Raw genomic sequence first — 18,912 nt, forward strand, 5'->3', positions numbered from 1 at the left:
ATGTGAATTCAGTTATCAGGTGTTAGTTTTCTGTACACATTTTGGATTTTAGCACCTATGGACATCATAGAGTGGGGGATTTAATTTGGACTTCTCCTTTTTGAGCCAAAATGGAGAGACATTTTGCATGAGTGGCTCCTATTCTTGAAGACTCCAGCCATATCTGCATTATTCACTGATCATCATATCATATCATGGCCACTACAGTATGCCTGGTTGGTCACAGCTGATTTAGTTAGGCCTGGGACCTAGGTTGATCACCTAACAGTTCCAGGGGGTCAAATTCGGATGCGGGATGTCTAATGAGAAAACTCCGTTATCATTTACATATACCTATATTGTTGCATTATAGTTAAAGCCAATAATGTCCTTTTTAAGAGGAAGACTGCAAGCCAAGGACATAGAGAGTTGGTTGCATTAAAGCAAGGTTTATATCAGTCACACCTGGGCTGTTGGAACATCTGTGACATGATAAGAAATCATTTAAGGAGCTCATGGCTGATGCTATTTTTATTTGATCAGCATGAAAAGCTATTAGCCTTTGAGAAGGAGGTCACTAAAACAGATGGATGGACTTTTCAGTAATTTGATTGTAGCACAGTTGAAAGTGTATTATTTTAGGCATTTACTTTTTTCGTAATAGTAATTTTCTCTTGTTCAGTGTTTTGGTTGACATCAAGTGGCATGGGTCAGAAAAACTGAAGTGCCCCAATTAATCATTTTAAAGATTTGACTGTGTTGGTAATATTAAATTATCCATTTAAAGCATTGAACAGTAAACAGATTCATCTTTGGCTTGATTTACTTTCCATAATAGCAGGATAAATAGTAGTATTTGCAAACAGCTTTTTATTTTAGGAAACTGGAAGATTAAATTGGATAAGTAGTGTATTTGACATGATCTGTACCCATCAATAAGTTTATAACTTTAGAATTAATGTGAAAGAACATGATTACATATCATTGCAATGAACATGAATTACCTTATTTAAAAGAACGAAAACTCAATTTTAGTTGCTTATGATAATAAATATGAAATGGTATATACATAAAGTGATGACAGTTCATGAAGGGTGACCTACATAGAGACATTTAGTTTCCAGATGCATTCAAATTCAAGTACTAATCTATGGTGTCCTTAAAAGTATTATTATTATTTTCCCCTATCCACATCAAGCAGCTAATATGTTTACCTATTTCTCTGCAGTTTGATATGCAAAGGATAACACTGGAGGAATTAAAGCACATTCTTTACCACGCGTTTCGGGATCATTTAACAATGAAAGACATTGAAAACATAATCATAAATGAAGAAGAAAGTTTAAATGAAAATTCTGGAAATTGTCAAACAGAGTTTGAAGGAGGTAAGCAGCATAATTTAACTACTCAATCTGCATGCAATAAAAGATTACAAATCAGATTATAAATTTGAATTATCATTACAAATAAAGAATCTAATTACAAATCATTCAACTATTGATTTTTGTCAACTATTGATATGACAAAGTATAAGGGATGTTTTGTATATGTTATGTACGACAGTGGACATACTGCATTGCATGAAAATAAGTAAACCTTTTATCTCTGATGATATCTGTATTTTGAAATGCATTACTAGCACATTTGACCTATCTATGCATTTAGCTATGCATAATTTGTCCACATCTATATGATCTAGTCACTATACCATTATTCTTTCTGTATATGCCTGACGTTTCTAAAATTAAAATGCCAACTAGACCAAGGGACATATCTGATGGAGGGACCTCTACTCCATATGCTATGTGCTGGGAGGAAAGAGAATAATGTAGTTAACCTATAATATTTGTCCCTGATAAAGGAAGGTCAAATTGTCAGATGCTTCTGGCAATAGCTAATTTACAGTAATTTGAGAACAAAGAATTGGGCATGTTAAAATTCTACTTACTCAATCCTTTTTCCCATTAGATGGCTTTCCAAACCCATTAAAATAGACATGCTTAGCAAACCTCAGTCTAATGCAGGGAAGTACATATCATAGGTGCAACCTGTGCTGCTGCACAAGGACCAAAGAGGTCAAGGGGCCCATTTCTACCTCCAAAGCAGGTGGAGTTGTGCATTCTGAAAAATTATTGAGCTACAATGGGACTATAAATTGTTCTTGCACAAAGGCCATCTTCTGTCTGTGTCTAGTGGTCTAATTTGTATGACTACCTTATAATAGTTATCGTTTGGTGATTGCAGTTCAGTAGACCCAAGCATTGTGACCATAAAGTGGAGACTAGAATTTAATCTGAGAACAACCAAATATTCCTCTTTCACCCCTTTATTAACCACAAATACCTAGCTCCGGCATAATGCACATAAGGTCCCACGATGATTCCAGCTCTGCTACATACATACAGGAGTCACAGCACAGGCTTTAGGCAAATACTGACTTAGCCGCAGCTGTGAGTGGTGACATCACTCAGTTTATCTGCGGGAGGTTCCCACAGTATCCCACCTTTGACCACAGGTAAACTGACCTCAGGAACCATCTGTGAAATCAGGGACCTCACCTAAGGTGAGGTCACTGAGTTCACTGATCTGCATCTTCTGGCAGAAAAACACATCTTTTTGCTAAGAGATACAGATTTGGTGCAGGAATATGGTGTATAAATTTCTCTGAGAACTCCTGGCCCAAATACTAGGTTACCTTCATAGATCTGGAGTTTTACAGATACCTTTTTTGTGGTCAAAAACTAATGATTGTGCACATAGCAGGGCATAGAAAGCAACCAGTACCATTAGATTTTGTATTTTAATTCTGTGTTACTTTTACAAAGTCCCTGTGGTTCCAAAAAAATAGAAACCTCCACAAGCAACCCCATTTGCAAAAAAAATATACAAAAAATTCTAAGGCCAGCTTACCGGTACTCCCCGATATGAGGAATCTCATATATGGTCCCTAGTAGGGATCATGTAGAAGGCGCACATACGCCGAAACGCGCAGTCCAATTTTTACTAAATGTGGCAACACCATATATGTGGTTGCACTTTACTGTTTGAACATATGGTGGGGATTAGAAGAAAAAAATCATATTTGGCTTTTGGAATGCAGATTCTGTTTGAATAGATTTTGGGTGTCATTAGTAGAGATGAGCGAACCGGTCCCGGTTCGGCTCGAGGCGGTTCGCCGAACGGGGGGTCTGGCTCGAGTTCGGCTCGTCGAACGTTCGACGAACCGAACTCGAGCCCATAGGAAACAATGGCAGGCAATCACAAACACAGTAAAACACCTAGAAAACACCCTGAAAGGTGTCCAAAAGGTGACAAACAACTCACAACATAACACAAACACATGGGAAAGTGACAAGGACATATACTCATGTGAAAACAAAACAGCTGGACAAGGAAAAAGAGGGAGACACACAGATATATGAGTATATGCAAAGAAACATCGATTCCATTATTGTGCAACTTGAGCCCTGCTCATTTTAGGCTTCCAATCTGGATAAATTGCCTGAGCTCGCCACGTACGCCTTGAGGATCTTGTCGTGTCCTGCAGCCAGCGTTCTCTCGGAACCTGTCTTCAGTGCTGCTGGGGGTCTGCTGGCAGATAAGCACACGTGTCTGTCCACTGACAATGTGGACCTGGCTCTCAGAGGACTTTTCTTCCCCTGGGTCAGCCAGGGGAGGCGAAAGGCACGCGTATTTTTGAGAGTGCTTCATGCAAAGCATCTTTTTCTTTTTCAAAAGGGGGCTCAACCGATGCCAGTCAAGTGGGGTGTGTGTGGCCCAGTTAGTGGCAACGAGGGAGACTGTGGTTGGAGTCCCCTCGCTGTGTCTCTAAAAGAACCAAGATGAACAAGTCATGGCTCTCAGAGGACTTTTCTTCCCCTGGGTCAGCCAGGGGACGGGAAAGGCACGCGTATTTTTGAGAGTGCTTCATGCAAAGCATCTTTTTCTTTGTCAAAAGGGGGGCTCAACCGATGCCAGTCAAGTGGGGTGTGTGTGGCCCAGTTAGTGGCAACGAGGGAGACTGTGGTTGGAGTCCCCTCGCTGTGTCTCTAAAAGAACCAAGATGAACAAGTCATGGCTCTCAGAGGACTTTTCTTCCCCTGGGTCAGCCAGGGGACGGGAAAGGCACGCGTATTTTTGAGAGTGCTTCATGCAAAGCATCTTTTTCTTTTTCAAAAGGGGGCTCAACCGATGCCAGTCAAGTGGGGTGTGTGTGGCCCAGTTAGTGGCAACGAGGGAGACTGTGGTTGGAGTCCCCTCGCTGTGTCTCTAAAAGAACCAAGATGAACAAGTCATGGCTCTCAGAGGACTTTTCTTCCCCTGGGTCAGCCAGGGGACGGGAAAGGCACGCGTATTTTTGAGAGTGCTTCATGCAAAGCATCTTTTTCTTTGTCAAAAGGGGGGCTCAACCGATGCCAGTCAAGTGGGGTGTGTGTGGCCCAGTTAGTGGCAACGAGGGAGACTGTGGTTGGAGTCCCCTCGCTGTGTCTCTAAAAGAACCAAGATGAACAAGTCATGGCTCTCAGAGGACTTTTCTTCCCCTGGGTCAGCCAGGGGACGGGAAAGGCACGCGTATTTTTGAGAGTGCTTCATGCAAAGCATCTTTTTCTTTTTCAAAAGGGGGCTCAACCGATGCCAGTCAAGTGGGGTGTGTGTGGCCCAGTTAGTGGCAACGAGGGAGACTGTGGTTGGAGTCCCCTCGCTGTGTCTCTAAAAGAACCAAGATGAACAAGTCATGGCTCTCAGAGGACTTTTCTTCCCCTGGGTCAGCCAGGGGACGGGAAAGGCACGCGTATTTTTGAGAGTGCTTCATGCAAAGCATCTTTTTCTTTTTCAAAAGGGGGCTCAACCGATGCCAGTCAAGTGGGGTGTGTGTGGCCCAGTTAGTGGCAACGAGGGAGACTGTGGTTGGAGTCCCCTCGCTGTGTCTCTAAAAGAACCAAGATGAACAAGTCATGGCTCTCAGAGGACTTTTCTTCCCCTGGGTCAGCCAGGGGACGGGAAAGGCACGCGTATTTTTGAGAGTGCTTCATGCAAAGCATCTTTTTCTTTGTCAAAAGGGGGGCTCAACCGATGCCAGTCAAGTGGGGTGTGTGTGGCCCAGTTAGTGGCAACGAGGGAGACTGTGGTTGGAGTCCCCTCGCTGTGTCTCTAAAAGAACCAAGATGAACAAGTCATGGCTCTCAGAGGACTTTTCTTCCCCTGGGTCAGCCAGGGGACGGGAAAGGCACGCGTATTTTTGAGAGTGCTTCATGCAAAGCATCTTTTTCTTTTTCAAAAGGGGGCTCAACCGATGCCAGTCAAGTGGGGTGTGTGTGGCCCAGTTAGTGGCAACGAGGGAGACTGTGGTTGGAGTCCCCTCGCTGTGTCTCTAAAAGAACCAAGATGAACAAGTCATGGCTCTCAGAGGACTTTTCTTCCCCTGGGTCAGCCAGGGGACGGGAAAGGCACGCGTATTTTTGAGAGTGCTTCATGCAAAGCATCTTTTTCTTTGTCAAAAGGGGGGCTCAACCGATGCCAGTCAAGTGGGGTGTGTATGGCCCAGTTAGTGGCAACGAGGGAGACTGTGGTTGGAGTCCCCTCGCTGTGTCTCTAAAAGAACCAAGATGAACAAGTCATGGCTCTCAGAGGACTTTTCTTCCCCTGGGTCAGCCAGGGGACGGGAAAGGCACGCGTATTTTTGAGAGTGCTTCATGCAAAGCATCTTTTTCTTTTTCAAAAGGGGGCTCAACCGATGCCAGTCAAGTGGGGTGTGTGTGGCCCAGTTAGTGGCAACGAGGGAGACTGTGGTTGGAGTCCCCTCGCTGTGTCTCTAAAAGAACCAAGATGAACAAGTCATGGCTCTCAGAGGACTTTTCTTCCCCTGGGTCAGCCAGGGGACGGGAAAGGCACGCGTATTTTTGAGAGTGATTCATGCAAAGCATCTTTTTCTTTTTCAAAAGGGGGCTCAACCGATGCCAGTCAAGTGGGGTGTGTGTGGCCCAGTTAGTGGCAACGAGGGAGACTGTGGTTGGAGTCCCCTCGCTGTGTTTTACATGCTTTTAGAAGGGCATGAAATGGCTTGGAGGTTGACTTTCATCATATGCAAACTGTTGGCTACCAAAATGCTGCCTTTCCAACAACTGTGGTTATAGGCAATGAGGAACATACTGATGAAGATGAGACGCAGATACCCGATTGGGATGACAACTTAAATATTCGGTCAGGGCAAGAAGAAACTCGGTCTGAGGGGTAGGGGAGTGCAAACACAACAATTGATGATTAAGTTCTAGATCACACCTACTGTCAACCCACAGTCAGACACTCGAGGAGGTCAACAGAGGCGGTGGAGGAGGATGCAACCGACGTCGAAGTAACCTGGCGCCTTCCTGGACACAGTCGGAGCACTGGTAGCACGTCTACAACTGCATCCTCAGCCACCACTCTGCCTCTGAGCATTATTCGGGGTGGATCAACAGGTCGCATGGCCTCTAAGCCTTGCCTAGCCAGGTCCTTTTTTGACATAGAAAAAGATCGCCCAAATTATGTGATCTGTAAAATTTGTCATGGTTCTCTTAGTAGAGGTCAAAACCTCAGCAGTTTGACAACTTCTTCCATGAATCGTCACATGAATAAATATCATATGGCCCGATGGGAAGCTCACCGTGCTGCAATGCGGCCTAGCGGAGCGAACCATCCACCGCCTGCCCCTTCCAGTGCATCCGCGCGCTCGTCATCTTCTAGGACTGTGGGGACAGCTGTCACACCTGTTTTTCCACCCACAACTTCCACCACTGTAACCGCAACAGGCAGTTTGCTTGGTAGGTCGTCAGTTGGTTTGGAAGGGGAAACAAGTGAGTGTGTACAGCTCTCTCAGACATCGATAGCACCAACTTTGGATGAAGGCAACATCATGTCTCCGCCTGCACTTTCCTCACAAAGCTGCATTTTTCCAGGGACACCCGACTCAACACCGTCTACACACAGCAGCCAGATCTCTGTCCCTCAGATGTGGTCAAATAAAAGGCCACTTCCTGCGACCCATGACAAAGCGAAGAGGTTGACTCTATCCCTCTGTAAGCTGTTGACTACAGAAATGCTGCCTTTCCGCCTAGTGGACACACAGGATTTTAGAGACCTTATGTCTGTCGCTGTGCCCCAGTACCAGATGCCTAGTCGCCACTACTTCTCTAAGAAAGGTGTGCCCGCGCTACACCAGCATGTCGCACACAACATCACCGCTTCCTTGAGAAACTCTGTGTGTGAACGGGTGCATTTCACCACCGATACTTGGACCAGTAAGCATGGACAGGGACGTTACATGTCGCTGACTGGCCACTGGGTAACTATGGTGATAGATGGTGAAGGGTCTGCTGCACAAGTCTTGCCGTCCCCACGACTTGTGTGTCAATCCTCTGTCTGTCCAAGTTCCGCCACTGCTTCTGCATCCTCCACCTCATCTGGGTCCTCCACCTCCGCCCCAAGCCTGCCTGGTCAGGCCACCAGCGTTCTCACTGCGCAGAAGGAATCACGCACCCCTCATTACTATGCTGGTAGCAGAGCGCAACGGCATCAGGCGGTCTTTAGCTTGACATGTCTTTGAAATAGGAGTCACACAGCGACTGAGTTGTGGGCAGCTCTGGAGACTGATTTTGATAAATGGTTGTCTCCACTCAACCTGCAGCCTGGTAAGGCCGTGTGCGACAATGCTGCAAACCTGGGTGCGGCCCTTCGCCTGGGCAAGGTGACACACGTGCCTTGTATGGCTCACGTGTTTAACCTTGTTGTCCAGCAATTTTTAACACACTATCCCGGCCTAGATGGCCTTCTGACCAGGGCACGGAAACTGTCTGCAGTGCTCACTTCCGCCGTTCAACCGCCGCACCGGAGCGACTTGCATCGCTCCAGAAGTCTTTCGGCCTGCCGGTTCATCGCCTGAAATGCGATGTGGCGACACGCTGGAATTCAACTCTCCACATGTTACAGCGACTGTGGCAGCACCGGCGAGCCCTGGTGCAATACGTCATGATGTATAGCCTGGGCCAACGAGATGCAGAAGTGGGGCAGATCACCCTGATGGAGTGATCTCAGATCAAGGACCTATGCACCCTTCTGCACAGTTTCGACATGGCGACGAATATGTTTAGCGCTGACAATGCCATTATCAGCATGACGATTACAGTCATTTACATGCTGGAGCACACGCTAAACACTATTCGTAGTCAGGGGGTGGGACAACAGGAAGGGGAGGAACTACAGGAGGATTCATATGCGCAAGACACAACAACATCACCAAGGTCCAGACGTTCATCATCACCAACGCGGCAGGCATGGGACCATGGGGGACAGGGATCAACAAGGGCGCATGGTAGCAGGCGACATGTTGAGGAAGGTGCAGGAGGACATGAAGATATGGAGGACGAACTGTCCATGGACATGGAAGACTCAGCAGATGAGGGGGACCTTGGTCAAATTTCAGTTGAAAGAGGTTGGGGGGAGATGACAGAGGAAGAAAGAACGGTTAGCACCTCTATGCCACAAACACAGCGTGGACTTGGTGCGCATGGCTGCGCAAGACACATGAGTGCCTTCTTGTTGCACTACCTCCAACATGACCCTCGTATTGTCAAAATTAGAAGTGATGATGACTACTGGCTTGCCACACTATTAGATCCCCGGGACAAGTCCAAATTTTGTGACATAATTCCACCCATAGAAAGGGACGCACGTATGCAGGAGTATCAGCAGAAGCTGTTACTCGATCTTAGCTCGGCTTTTCCACCAAACAACCGTGCAGGTGAAGGGAGTGATTCTCCCAGTTGTAACTTGACAAACATGGGACGGCCTCGTCATCTTCAACAGTCTACCCGTACCAGTAGGACCGTATCTGGTGCTGGTAACAGCAATTTTATGGAATCTTTTCATAATTTTTTTAGACCCTCCTTTGCAAGGCCACCAGAGACAACAAGTCTGACACATAGTCAACGGATGGAGAGGATGATACAGGAGTATCTCCAAATGAACATCGATGCAATGACTTTGCAAATGGAGCCTTGCTCCTTTTGTGCTTCAAATCTAGAAAAATGTCAAGAGCTCTCCAGTTACGCCTCGAAGATTTTGTCGTGTCCAGCTGCCAGCGTTGTCTCTGAACGTGTCTTCAGTGCTGCTGGGTGTGTGCTGACAGATAAGCGCACGCGTCTGTCCAGTGACAATGTGGACAGACTGACGTTCATCAAAATGAACAAGTCATGGATCCAGAAGGAATTTACTACCCCTGTGTCATCCTGGGGAGAGTAAATGCTTGTGGATTTGGAATGTGCTTGATGCAAATCAAAACATCCTGTTTGCAACTAGGGCACAAGTGCTGCCACTGATAAGGTGTCTGTGTGGGGCACAATTTTTGGAAAAAAAGGGAGACTCCGCTTGGAGTAACCCTTGCTTGCTGTGTTTTTTAAAAATGATACAAGATGAACAGATCTGAAGGCAAGATGAAGCCAACATCATGTCTCCGCCTGCACTTTTCTCACAAACCTGCATTTTTCCAGGGACACCCTACTCAACACCGTCTACAGACAGCAGCCAGATCTCTGTCCCTCAGATGTGGTCAAATAAAAGGCCACTTACTGCGACCCATGACAAAGCTAAGTGGTTGACTCTATCCCTCTGTAAGCTGTTGGCTACCGAAATGCTGCCTTTACGCGTAGTGGACACACAGGATTTTACAGACCTTATGTCTGTCGCTGTGCCCCAGTACCAGATGCCCAATCACCACTGCTTCTCCAAGAAAAGCATGCCCGCGCTACACCGGCATGTCGCACACAACATCACCACTTCCTTGAGAAAATCTGTGTGCGACAGGGTGCATTTCAACACAGATACTTGGACCAGTAAGCATAGACAGGGTCAGTACATGTCACTGACTGGGCACTGGCAAACTATGGTGAGAGATGGAGAAGGGTCTGCTGTACAAGTCTTGCCGTCCCCACGAGTTGTTTCAATCCTTGTTCTGTATGTAGAAGTTAATACACTGCTTCTGCCTCTTCAACCTCGTGTGGGTCCTCTACCTTTGCGCAAACCCTGTGTGGTCAGGCCACCCTTCCTTGCAACTGCGCACAAGGACTACCACACACCTCCTTACTATGCTGGCAGCAGAGCTCAATGCCATCAGGCGGTCAAAGTTTTACTTTGAAATGTATGGGAAATGTGAGTCACACCGCTATTACAGAGAATAGTAGTCAGGCAGGGTCAAAACATTAATTGAGGAACAGGAACAGAATGGGACGGCCAGGACTTAATCAGAAAACAAGCAGAGGTGAAATGCGTATCGGCCAACAAGGTACATAAACAGCAAGCAGGAAAAGTAGTCAGGTAACAAGCACACAAAATCATAAAACTGAACTGGGGGTAAAATTAACCAGAGGTTCATAGCTATGTCTGGCAGTGGTCTGCAGACAGGATGGGCATAAAAAAGGGTGTGGTGTCTTCCCATTGGTTGTAGCTGAATGATGGTATTTCATCTGTGAGATACCCACCAGCTACATTCAGCCAGAGATTCTGCATCTGTCAAGGTAATGCAGCCCAGTGGGTGAGCATAACCTGCGTCCACCTGCGCCGCTGGCATCGACTACTCTCCCATCATCAGCACTATTCATGAAAGGAACACGTTGTCACCTGGCGACCGGAGTACAAATTGACGGAGCGGACTCCGTTGGTGACTTAACAGCCGTGTGCGGCAATGATGCAAACCTGGCTGCGGGCCATCCTCAGGGCAATGTGACACACGTGCCTTTTATGGCTCACGTGTTGATCCGAATTCTCCAGCAATTTTTAAAACACCATCACGGCCTACATGTCCTTGTGCAGCGGGCACGCTCGCTATGTGCTCACTTCCATCGTGCGCACACAGCAGCTCAACAACTTTCATCACTCCGGAAGTCTTAGGGTCTGGCAGTTAAACGCCGTAAATGCGATGTTCCGACACGCAGGAATTGGAATCTGCACATGTTGCAGCGTGTGTGGCAGCAGCGCAGAGCCCTGCTGAAATACGGTAAGACATATAGCCTGGGATAAGTTGATCCAGAGGTGGTGCCGATCACGCTGCTGGAGTGGTGTCAGATCAAGGACCTATGCACCCTGCTACACAGTTTTGAAATGTCGACGAAGATGTTTAGCACTGGCAATGTCATTCTCAGCGTGACAATTCTGGTCATCTACATGATGGAGCACACTGTAATTATTATTCGGAGTCAGGTGTTGGGACAAGAGGAAGGGGAGGAAGTACAGGAGGAGTCATATGCGGAAGGGATAACAAGATCTACGAGGTCCAGATGGTCAGCGGCACCTATGCGGCAGTCATGGTGAGGGAGAGGGATTAACAAGGGCGCATAGTATCAGCAAAAAGTGTTGATGAAAGTGCAGGAGCCCATGAAGAAATGGAGGACGAACTGGCGATGGGCATGGAAGACTCAGCAGATGAGTGAGAGCTTGCTCACATTTCGGTTGTGCGAGGTTGTGGGTAGAGGGCAGAGGAAGGATGCACGATTCTCACCTCTCTGCCACCAACACACCAAGGACTTGGTCCTCCTGGATGCACAAGACACATGAGCGCCTTCTTGCTGCACTACCTACATGACCCTCGGATTGTATGAATTTGAAGTAATCCTGAATACTGGGTTGCCACACTGTTAGATCCCCGGTACAAGACAAAATTTGGCGAACTAATTCCTGCCATAGAAATAGACGCACGTATACAGGAGTATCTGCAGAATGTGGTACGCAATCTTAGATCTACTTTTCCACTAAACACCAGTGCTGCACAGAGTGAATCTCAACACTTTGTCATGGATAGGAGGAAATGGTCTTTTACTTGTCCACATCGGAGGGACCGAGGGATGGCTGCTGTGCTGAGATGGCGTTGAGTACGGTGTCCCTGCACAGTTGCACTTTTGGTCATATCCCAAAATGAGTTGAAAAAGGACAGATGCTGTTGGAAAGGGGAACAGGTGTGTTGGAAAGGGGAAAAAAATTTTGGTCCGTGGATTTGGTGGTTAAACAACTGTAACATTTGCTGAAGAAACAACATCTGTTACAGTGGGACTGGCAGATTTGGATAAAGTGGTATATAATCTGTGACCGCTATATAACAAAAATTAATAAGAAAAGAAAGAGAAAGGTATATATCACCTTCAGCAGTCAGTGTCCACCGTGCTCCCAGTTGGAAAAGGAGAGGTTGGCAACTTGAAGGTTTGGTGGAGGATACAGAGCTGTGTGGCTATGAAACTAATAGTAGCCTGAACCGAGTTAGACGCCATTCGGATCTGGAGACTGTGAGCCCTGTTAGCGTCACAGGGTCCACATGCCCACCCAGCCCAGGAACTCCCTGTTAACAACACAGGGGCCATTGAGTACGCTGACCGTGTGCGTAGGGGCCACACCTGTGGACAGCAGGCGCATCAGCAGCAGCAGGCCTGTTAATGCCACTGGGCTGCACAAGCAGGACTGTTAGGACAGGAGCTGGTCTTAACCGTTCTGCGTTACCAACTGTGGTGGTGGCCTGCATCCACCACCCTATCCCTGCCTACCTCTGGCCTAAAGCCGCAATGGGTTCAACACATGGAGGTGTGCTCTTTCGGAGCATAATAGAAGACTGCGCACCTCCTTGTTGGCTCCAGCCCCTTTTATAACCTGGGTCCGCCCCAAACCAGGGTGAACCACAATGCACCTCCTGGAGACAAAAGCAGAGTGACACGTCATGAGTGGCATAACTAGCGTCCTATTTGGAAACGCAACTTCAATGATGACCTCATGGCTGCCATGACCCAAACACCTCACCAGTCATCGTCTGACCATCAATAATGCGGTGACAAGTCATAGGTGTGGGCCTCTGCAAGCCATTTGGGAGGACACCTGATGCCCTGTGGTCTATATGGGACCCCCACATCAGGGCCAGGGCCAAAGAGTTCATTACCGGACCTAGTCTCTGATGCAGGAAGTGCCTGAGCATGCTCAGTAGCATGAAATACAGTCTCTGAAAAAAGACTATCAGCTTTAGCATGGTGTCTAGGCACAAAACAGGACTTAGACCCGGCACAGAATGCAAGCACCTGTGCAAAGAGGCTTTTCACACTTAGTGTGGGAGCATGCGCTGTATCCCGAAATGAAGACTTAGCGTCAGGAATGGCACAGTCAGGCTGAGCATACTCACTAGGCGAAACACTGTAATTATGCTGCAGCTGGGGTACATCGGCACACGCATGCGCACTAGCTGCCTCTCCACACTTAGACGTGGAGGGGAAATTTGTCTTGGAGATGCTGTCTATTAACAGAAGGAAAAGCTAAAGGAAGCCTGACTTTCTATCCCTCCGAATTATGAAATGCAGCAATGAATTCCATGAGTTTGCTATAACATTAGCGTAGCTAAATGTGCATGAGGGTGTCATGTAGAGGTGCTAGAAATAGCTTGTCACCAGTGGGGCACTAATGGAATACAACAGCCAGTTCTATGATGCCACAAAATGGCAGTATTTTGTGCTATCATTATAGCTTATTAAAAACAGAGCACGAGGTTGTCATGCAGAGGTGCTGCACATAGATTTGCAGTAGTGTGAATAGACAAAAGTACAATAGCCACGTTTAGGATACAACTAGGTACACTGAGTGTTTGCTACTATAAATGGCTGAGTTTAAAAAAGTTTGAGTGTGCAATGCAGGCAGACGTGCTGCAAATAACGTTCCAATACTGTGAATTGACAAAAGTACAATAGCCACGTTTAGGATACAACTAGGTACAGTGAGTGTTTGCTAGTATAATGGCTGAGTTTAAAAAAGTTTGAGTGTGCAATGCAGGCAGACGTGCTGCAAATAACGTTCCAATACTGTGAATTGACAAAAGTACAATAGCCACGTTTAGGATACAACTAGGTACAGTGAGTGTTTGCTAGTATAATGGCTGAGTTTAAAAAAGTTAGAGTGTGCAATGCAGGCAGACGTGCTGCAAATAACGTTCCAATACTGTGAATAGACAAAAGTACAATAGCCACGTTTAGGATACAACTAGGTACACTGAGTGTTTGCTACTATAAATGGCTGAGTTTAAAAAAGTTTGAGTGTGCAATGCAGGCAGACGTGCTGCAAATAACGTTCCAATACTGTGAATTGACAAAAGTACAATAGCCACGTTTAGGATACAACTAGGTACACTGAGTGTTTGCTACTATAAATGGCTGAGTTTAAAAAAGTTTGAGTGTGCAATGCAGGCAGACGTGCTGCAAATAACGTTCCAATACTGTGAATTGACAAAAGTACAATAGCCACGTTTAGGATACAACTAGGTACAGTGAGTGTTTGCTAGTATAATGGCTGAGTTTAAAAAAGTTTGAGTGTGCAATGCAGGCAGACGTGCTGCAAATAACGTTCCAATACTGTGAATTGACAAAAGTACAATAGCCACGTTTAGGATACAACTAGGTACAGTGAGTGTTTGCTAGTATAATGGCTGAGTTTAAAAAAGTTAGAGTGTGCAATGCAGGCAGACGTGCTGCAAATAACGTTCCAATACTGTGAATAGACAAAAGTACAATAGCCACGTTTAGGATACAACTAGGTACACTGAGTGTTTGCTACTATAAATGGCTGAGTTTAAAAAAGTTTGAGTGTGCAATGCAGGCAGACGTGCTGCAAATAACGTTCCAATACTGTGAATTGACAAAAGTACAATAGCCACGTTTAGGATACAACTAGGTACACTGAGTGTTTGCTACTATAAATGGCTGAGTTTAAAAAAGTTTGAGTGTGCAATGCAGGCAGACGTGCTGCAAATAACGTTCCAATACTGTGAATTGACAAAAGTACAATAGCCACGTTTAGGATACAACTAGGTACAGTGAGTCTTTGCTAGTATAATGGCTGAGTTTAAAAAAGTTTGAGTGTGCAATGCAGGCAGACGTGCTGCAAATAACGTTCCAATACTGTGAATTGACAAAAGTACAATAGCCACGTTTAGGATACAACTAGGTACAGTGAGTGTTTGCTAGTATAATGGCTGAGTTTAAAAAAGTTAGAGTGTGCAATGCAGGCAGACGTGCTGCAAATAACGTTCCAATACTGTGAATAGACAAAAGTACAATAGCCACGTTTAGGATACAACTAGGTACACTGAGTGTTTGCTACTATAAATGGCTGAGTTTAAAAAAGTTTGAGTGTGCAATGCAGGCAGACGTGCTGCAAATAACGTTCCAATACTGTGAATAGACAAAAGTACAATAGCCACGTTTAGGATACAACTAGGTACACTGAGTGTTTGCTACTATAAATGGCTGAGTTTAAAAAAGTTTGAGTGTGCAATGCAGGCAGACGTGCTGCAAATAACGTTCCAATACTGTGAATTGACAAAAGTACAATAGCCACGTTTAGGATACAACTAGGTACACTGAGTGTTTGCTACTATAAATGGCTGAGTTTAAAAAAGTTAGAGTGTGCAATGCAGGCAGACGTGCTGCAAATATCGTTCCAATACTGTGAATAGACAAAAGTACAATAGCCACGTTTAGGATACAACTAGGTACACTGAGTGTTTGCTAGTATAATGGCTTAGTTAAAATGAGTTTGAGTGTGCAATGCAGGCAGACGCGCTATGCAAATGTCTTTGCACTAGTGGGACTATAGCAAAGTCCAATAGCCACGTATAGGATGCCACTAGGTACACTGAGTGTTTGCTAGTATAATGGCTTGGTTTTAATGAGTTGGAGTGTGCAATGCAGGCAGACGCGCTCTGCAAATGTCTTTGCACTAGTGGGACTATAGCAAAGTCCAATAGCCACGTATAGGATGCCACTAGGTACACTGAGTGTTTGCTAGTATAATGGCTTGGTTAGAATGAGTTGTAGTGTGCAATGCAGGCAGATGTGCTCTGCTAATGTCTTTGCACTAGTGGGACTATAGCAAAGTCCAATAGCCACGTATAGGATGCCACTAGGTACACTGAGTGTTTGCTAGTATAATGGCTTAGTTAAAATGAGTTTGAGTGTGCAATGCAGGCAGACGCGCTATGCAAATGTCTTTGCACTAGTGGGACTATAGCAAAGTCCAATAGCCACGTATAGGATGCCACTAGGTACACTGAGTGTTTGCTAGTCTAATGGCTTGGTTAGAATGAGTTGTAGTGTGCAATGCAGGCAGATGTGCTCTGCTAATGTCTTTGCACTAGTGGGACTATAGCAAAGTCCAATAGCCACGTATAGGATGCCACTAGGTACACTGAGTGTTTGCTAGTATAATGGCTTAGTTAAAATGAGTTTGAGTGTGCAATGCCGGCAGACGCGCTATGCAAATGTCTTTGCACTAGTGGGACTATAGCAAAGTCCAATAGCCACGTATAGGATGCCACTAGGTACACTGAGTGTTTGCTAGTATAATGGCTTGGTTTTAATGAGTTGGAGTGTGCAATGCAGGCAGACGCGCTCTGCAAATGTCTTTGCACTAGTGGGACTATAGCAAAGTCCAATAGCCACGTATAGGATGCCACTAGGTACACTGAGTGTTTGCTAGTATAATGGCTTGGTTAGAATGAGTTGTAGTGTGCAATGCAGGCAGATGTGCTCTGCTAATGTCTTTGCACTAGTGGGACTATAGCAAAGTCCAATAGCCACGTATAGGATGCCACTAGGTACACTGAGTGTTTGCTAGTATAATGGCTTAGTTAAAATGAGTTTGAGTGTGCAATGCAGGCAGACGCGCTATGCAAATGTCTTTGCACTAGTGGGACTATAGCAAAGTCCAATAGCCACGTATAGGATGCCACTAGGTACACTGAGTGTTTGCTAGTCTAATGGCTTGGTTAGAATGAGTTGTAGTGTGCAATGCAGGCAGATGTGCTCTGCTAATGTCTTTGCACTAGTGGGACTATAGCAAAGTCCAATAGCCACGTATAGGATGCCACTAGGTACACTGAGTGTTTGCTAGTATAATGGCTTAGTTAAAATGAGTTTGAGTGTGCAATGCCGGCAGACGCGCTATGCAAATGTCTTTGCACTAGTGGGACTATAGCAAAGTCCAATAGCCACGTATAGGATGCCACTAGGTACACTGAGTGTTTGCTAGTATAATGGCTTGGTTTTAATGAGTTGGAGTGTGCAATGCAGGCAGACGCGCTCTGCAAATGTCTTTGCACTAGTGGGACTATAGCAAAGTCCAATAGCCACGTATAGGATGCCACTAGGTACACTGAGTGTTTGCTAGTATAATGGCTTGGTTAGAATGAGTTGTAGTGTGCAATGCAGGCAGACGCGCTCTGCAAATGTCTTTGCACTAGTGGGACTATAGCAAAGTCCAATAGCCACGTATAGGATGCCACTAGGTACACTGAGTGTTTGCTAGTATAATGGCTTGTTTAGAATGAGTTGTAGTGTGCAACGCAGGCAGACGCGCTCTGCAAATGTCTTTGCACTAGTGGGACTATAGCAAAGTCCAATAGCCACGTATAGGATGCCACTAGGTACACTGAGTGTTTGCTAGTATAATGGCTTAGTTAAAATGAGTTTGAGTGTGCAATGCCGGCAGACGCGCTATGCAAATGTCTTTGCACTAGTGGGACTATAGCAAAGTCCAATAGCCACGTATAGGATGCCACTAGGTACACTGAGTGTTTGCTAGTATAATGGCTTGGTTTTAATGAGTTGGAGTGTGCAATGCAGGCAGACGCGCTCTGCAAATGTCTTTGCACTAGTGGGACTATAGCAAAGTCCAATAGCCACGTATAGGATGCCACTAGGTACACTGAGTGTTTGCTAGTATAATGGCTTGGTTAGAATGAGTTGTAGTGTGCAATGCAGGCAGACGCGCTCTGCAAATGTCTTTGCACTAGTGGGACTATAGCAAAGTCCAATAGCCACGTATAGGATGCCACTAGGTACACTGAGTGTTTGCTAGTATAATGGCTTGTTTAGAATGAGTTGTAGTGTGCAACGCAGGCAGACGCGCTCTGCAAATGTCTTTGCACTAGTGGGACTATAGCAAAGTCCAATAGCCACGTATAGGATGCCACTAGGTACACTGAGTGTTTGCTAGTATAATGGCTTAGTTATCAGTTGGAGTGTGCAGAGGACAAGAGGGTACAGTGGCAGGATTGTGGTGCTCTGGGTAGAGGAATGGAAGCCTGCCTTTCTATTCCCTCCTAATGGTGAAATGCAGGTAGGAAATCCCTGACCTGGGCTACACAGACGCTGTTGCTGTTTGCAGGACCTGTCACCTATGGCTCTCTGACCCTGCCGGTTGGAGCCCTTAAAAGGACTGCTATAAAGTGCTCTCCCTAAGCTGTCTAACGCTGTGTATGCAGCGCATACAGCTGTATCGGCTATAGGACTCAGGAAGACGGAGCTGCGACAGTGATGTCTGACACCAAAGACGCAGAAGGCAGATAATGGCGTCCGTGAAGAAAATGTCCGGTTTTATAATGCAGGGACATGTGACATGCAGATCCTATCACACATGCCGTTGCTTCTCTGGCTCAAAGTCCACTTAGCTGTGTGTGTGTCTGGGATTGGCTGACATGCTGGCCCGCCCCACAAGACGCGCGCACTTAGGGAAGGAAGACAAGAAAAAAAAAAAAAAAAAATGGCGATCGCCATTATAGAAACAGCAGTGATCTGAAGGCGCTGTTCACGCACACTATACACTGAAATGTGATAATAGTTTGATTCACAGAGTGACTTACACTATTACAGCAGAAACCAAGCTATGATTTAGCTGTTTTTTGGCTGCTAGAACCGTTCTCGAACGTTTCTAGAACTACCGAGCTTTTGCAAAAAGCTCGAGTTCTAGTTCGATCTAGAACATGCCCCAAAATCACTCGAGCCGCGAACTGGAGAACCACGAACCACGAACCGCGCTCAACTCTAGTCATTAGCAGAGTCTTTGAGAAGCCAGTGCAGCAAAACCTGCCACAAGTGACAGCATTTT

The 18,912-nt window shown here is 45.9% G+C and overlaps 1 protein-coding gene across 2 annotated transcripts in view; it reads left to right on the top strand.

The window, feature by feature from the left end:
* CALN1 (calneuron 1) overlaps positions 1-18,912 on the top strand; it is a 650,929-nt gene that overhangs the window by 597,332 nt on the left and 34,685 nt on the right. For both annotated transcript variants that reach the window (XM_075334231.1, XM_075334230.1), the window contains exon 5: positions 1,208-1,364. In XM_075334231.1, coding sequence (XP_075190346.1) covers positions 1,208-1,364 — 157 coding nt within the window. The remainder of the gene's footprint in view (positions 1-1,207; positions 1,365-18,912) is intronic.

The sequence above is a fragment of the Anomaloglossus baeobatrachus genome, chromosome 2, assembly GCF_048569485.1.
Source record: "Anomaloglossus baeobatrachus isolate aAnoBae1 chromosome 2, aAnoBae1.hap1, whole genome shotgun sequence".
NCBI classification, from domain to species: Eukaryota; Metazoa; Chordata; class Amphibia; order Anura; family Aromobatidae; genus Anomaloglossus; species Anomaloglossus baeobatrachus.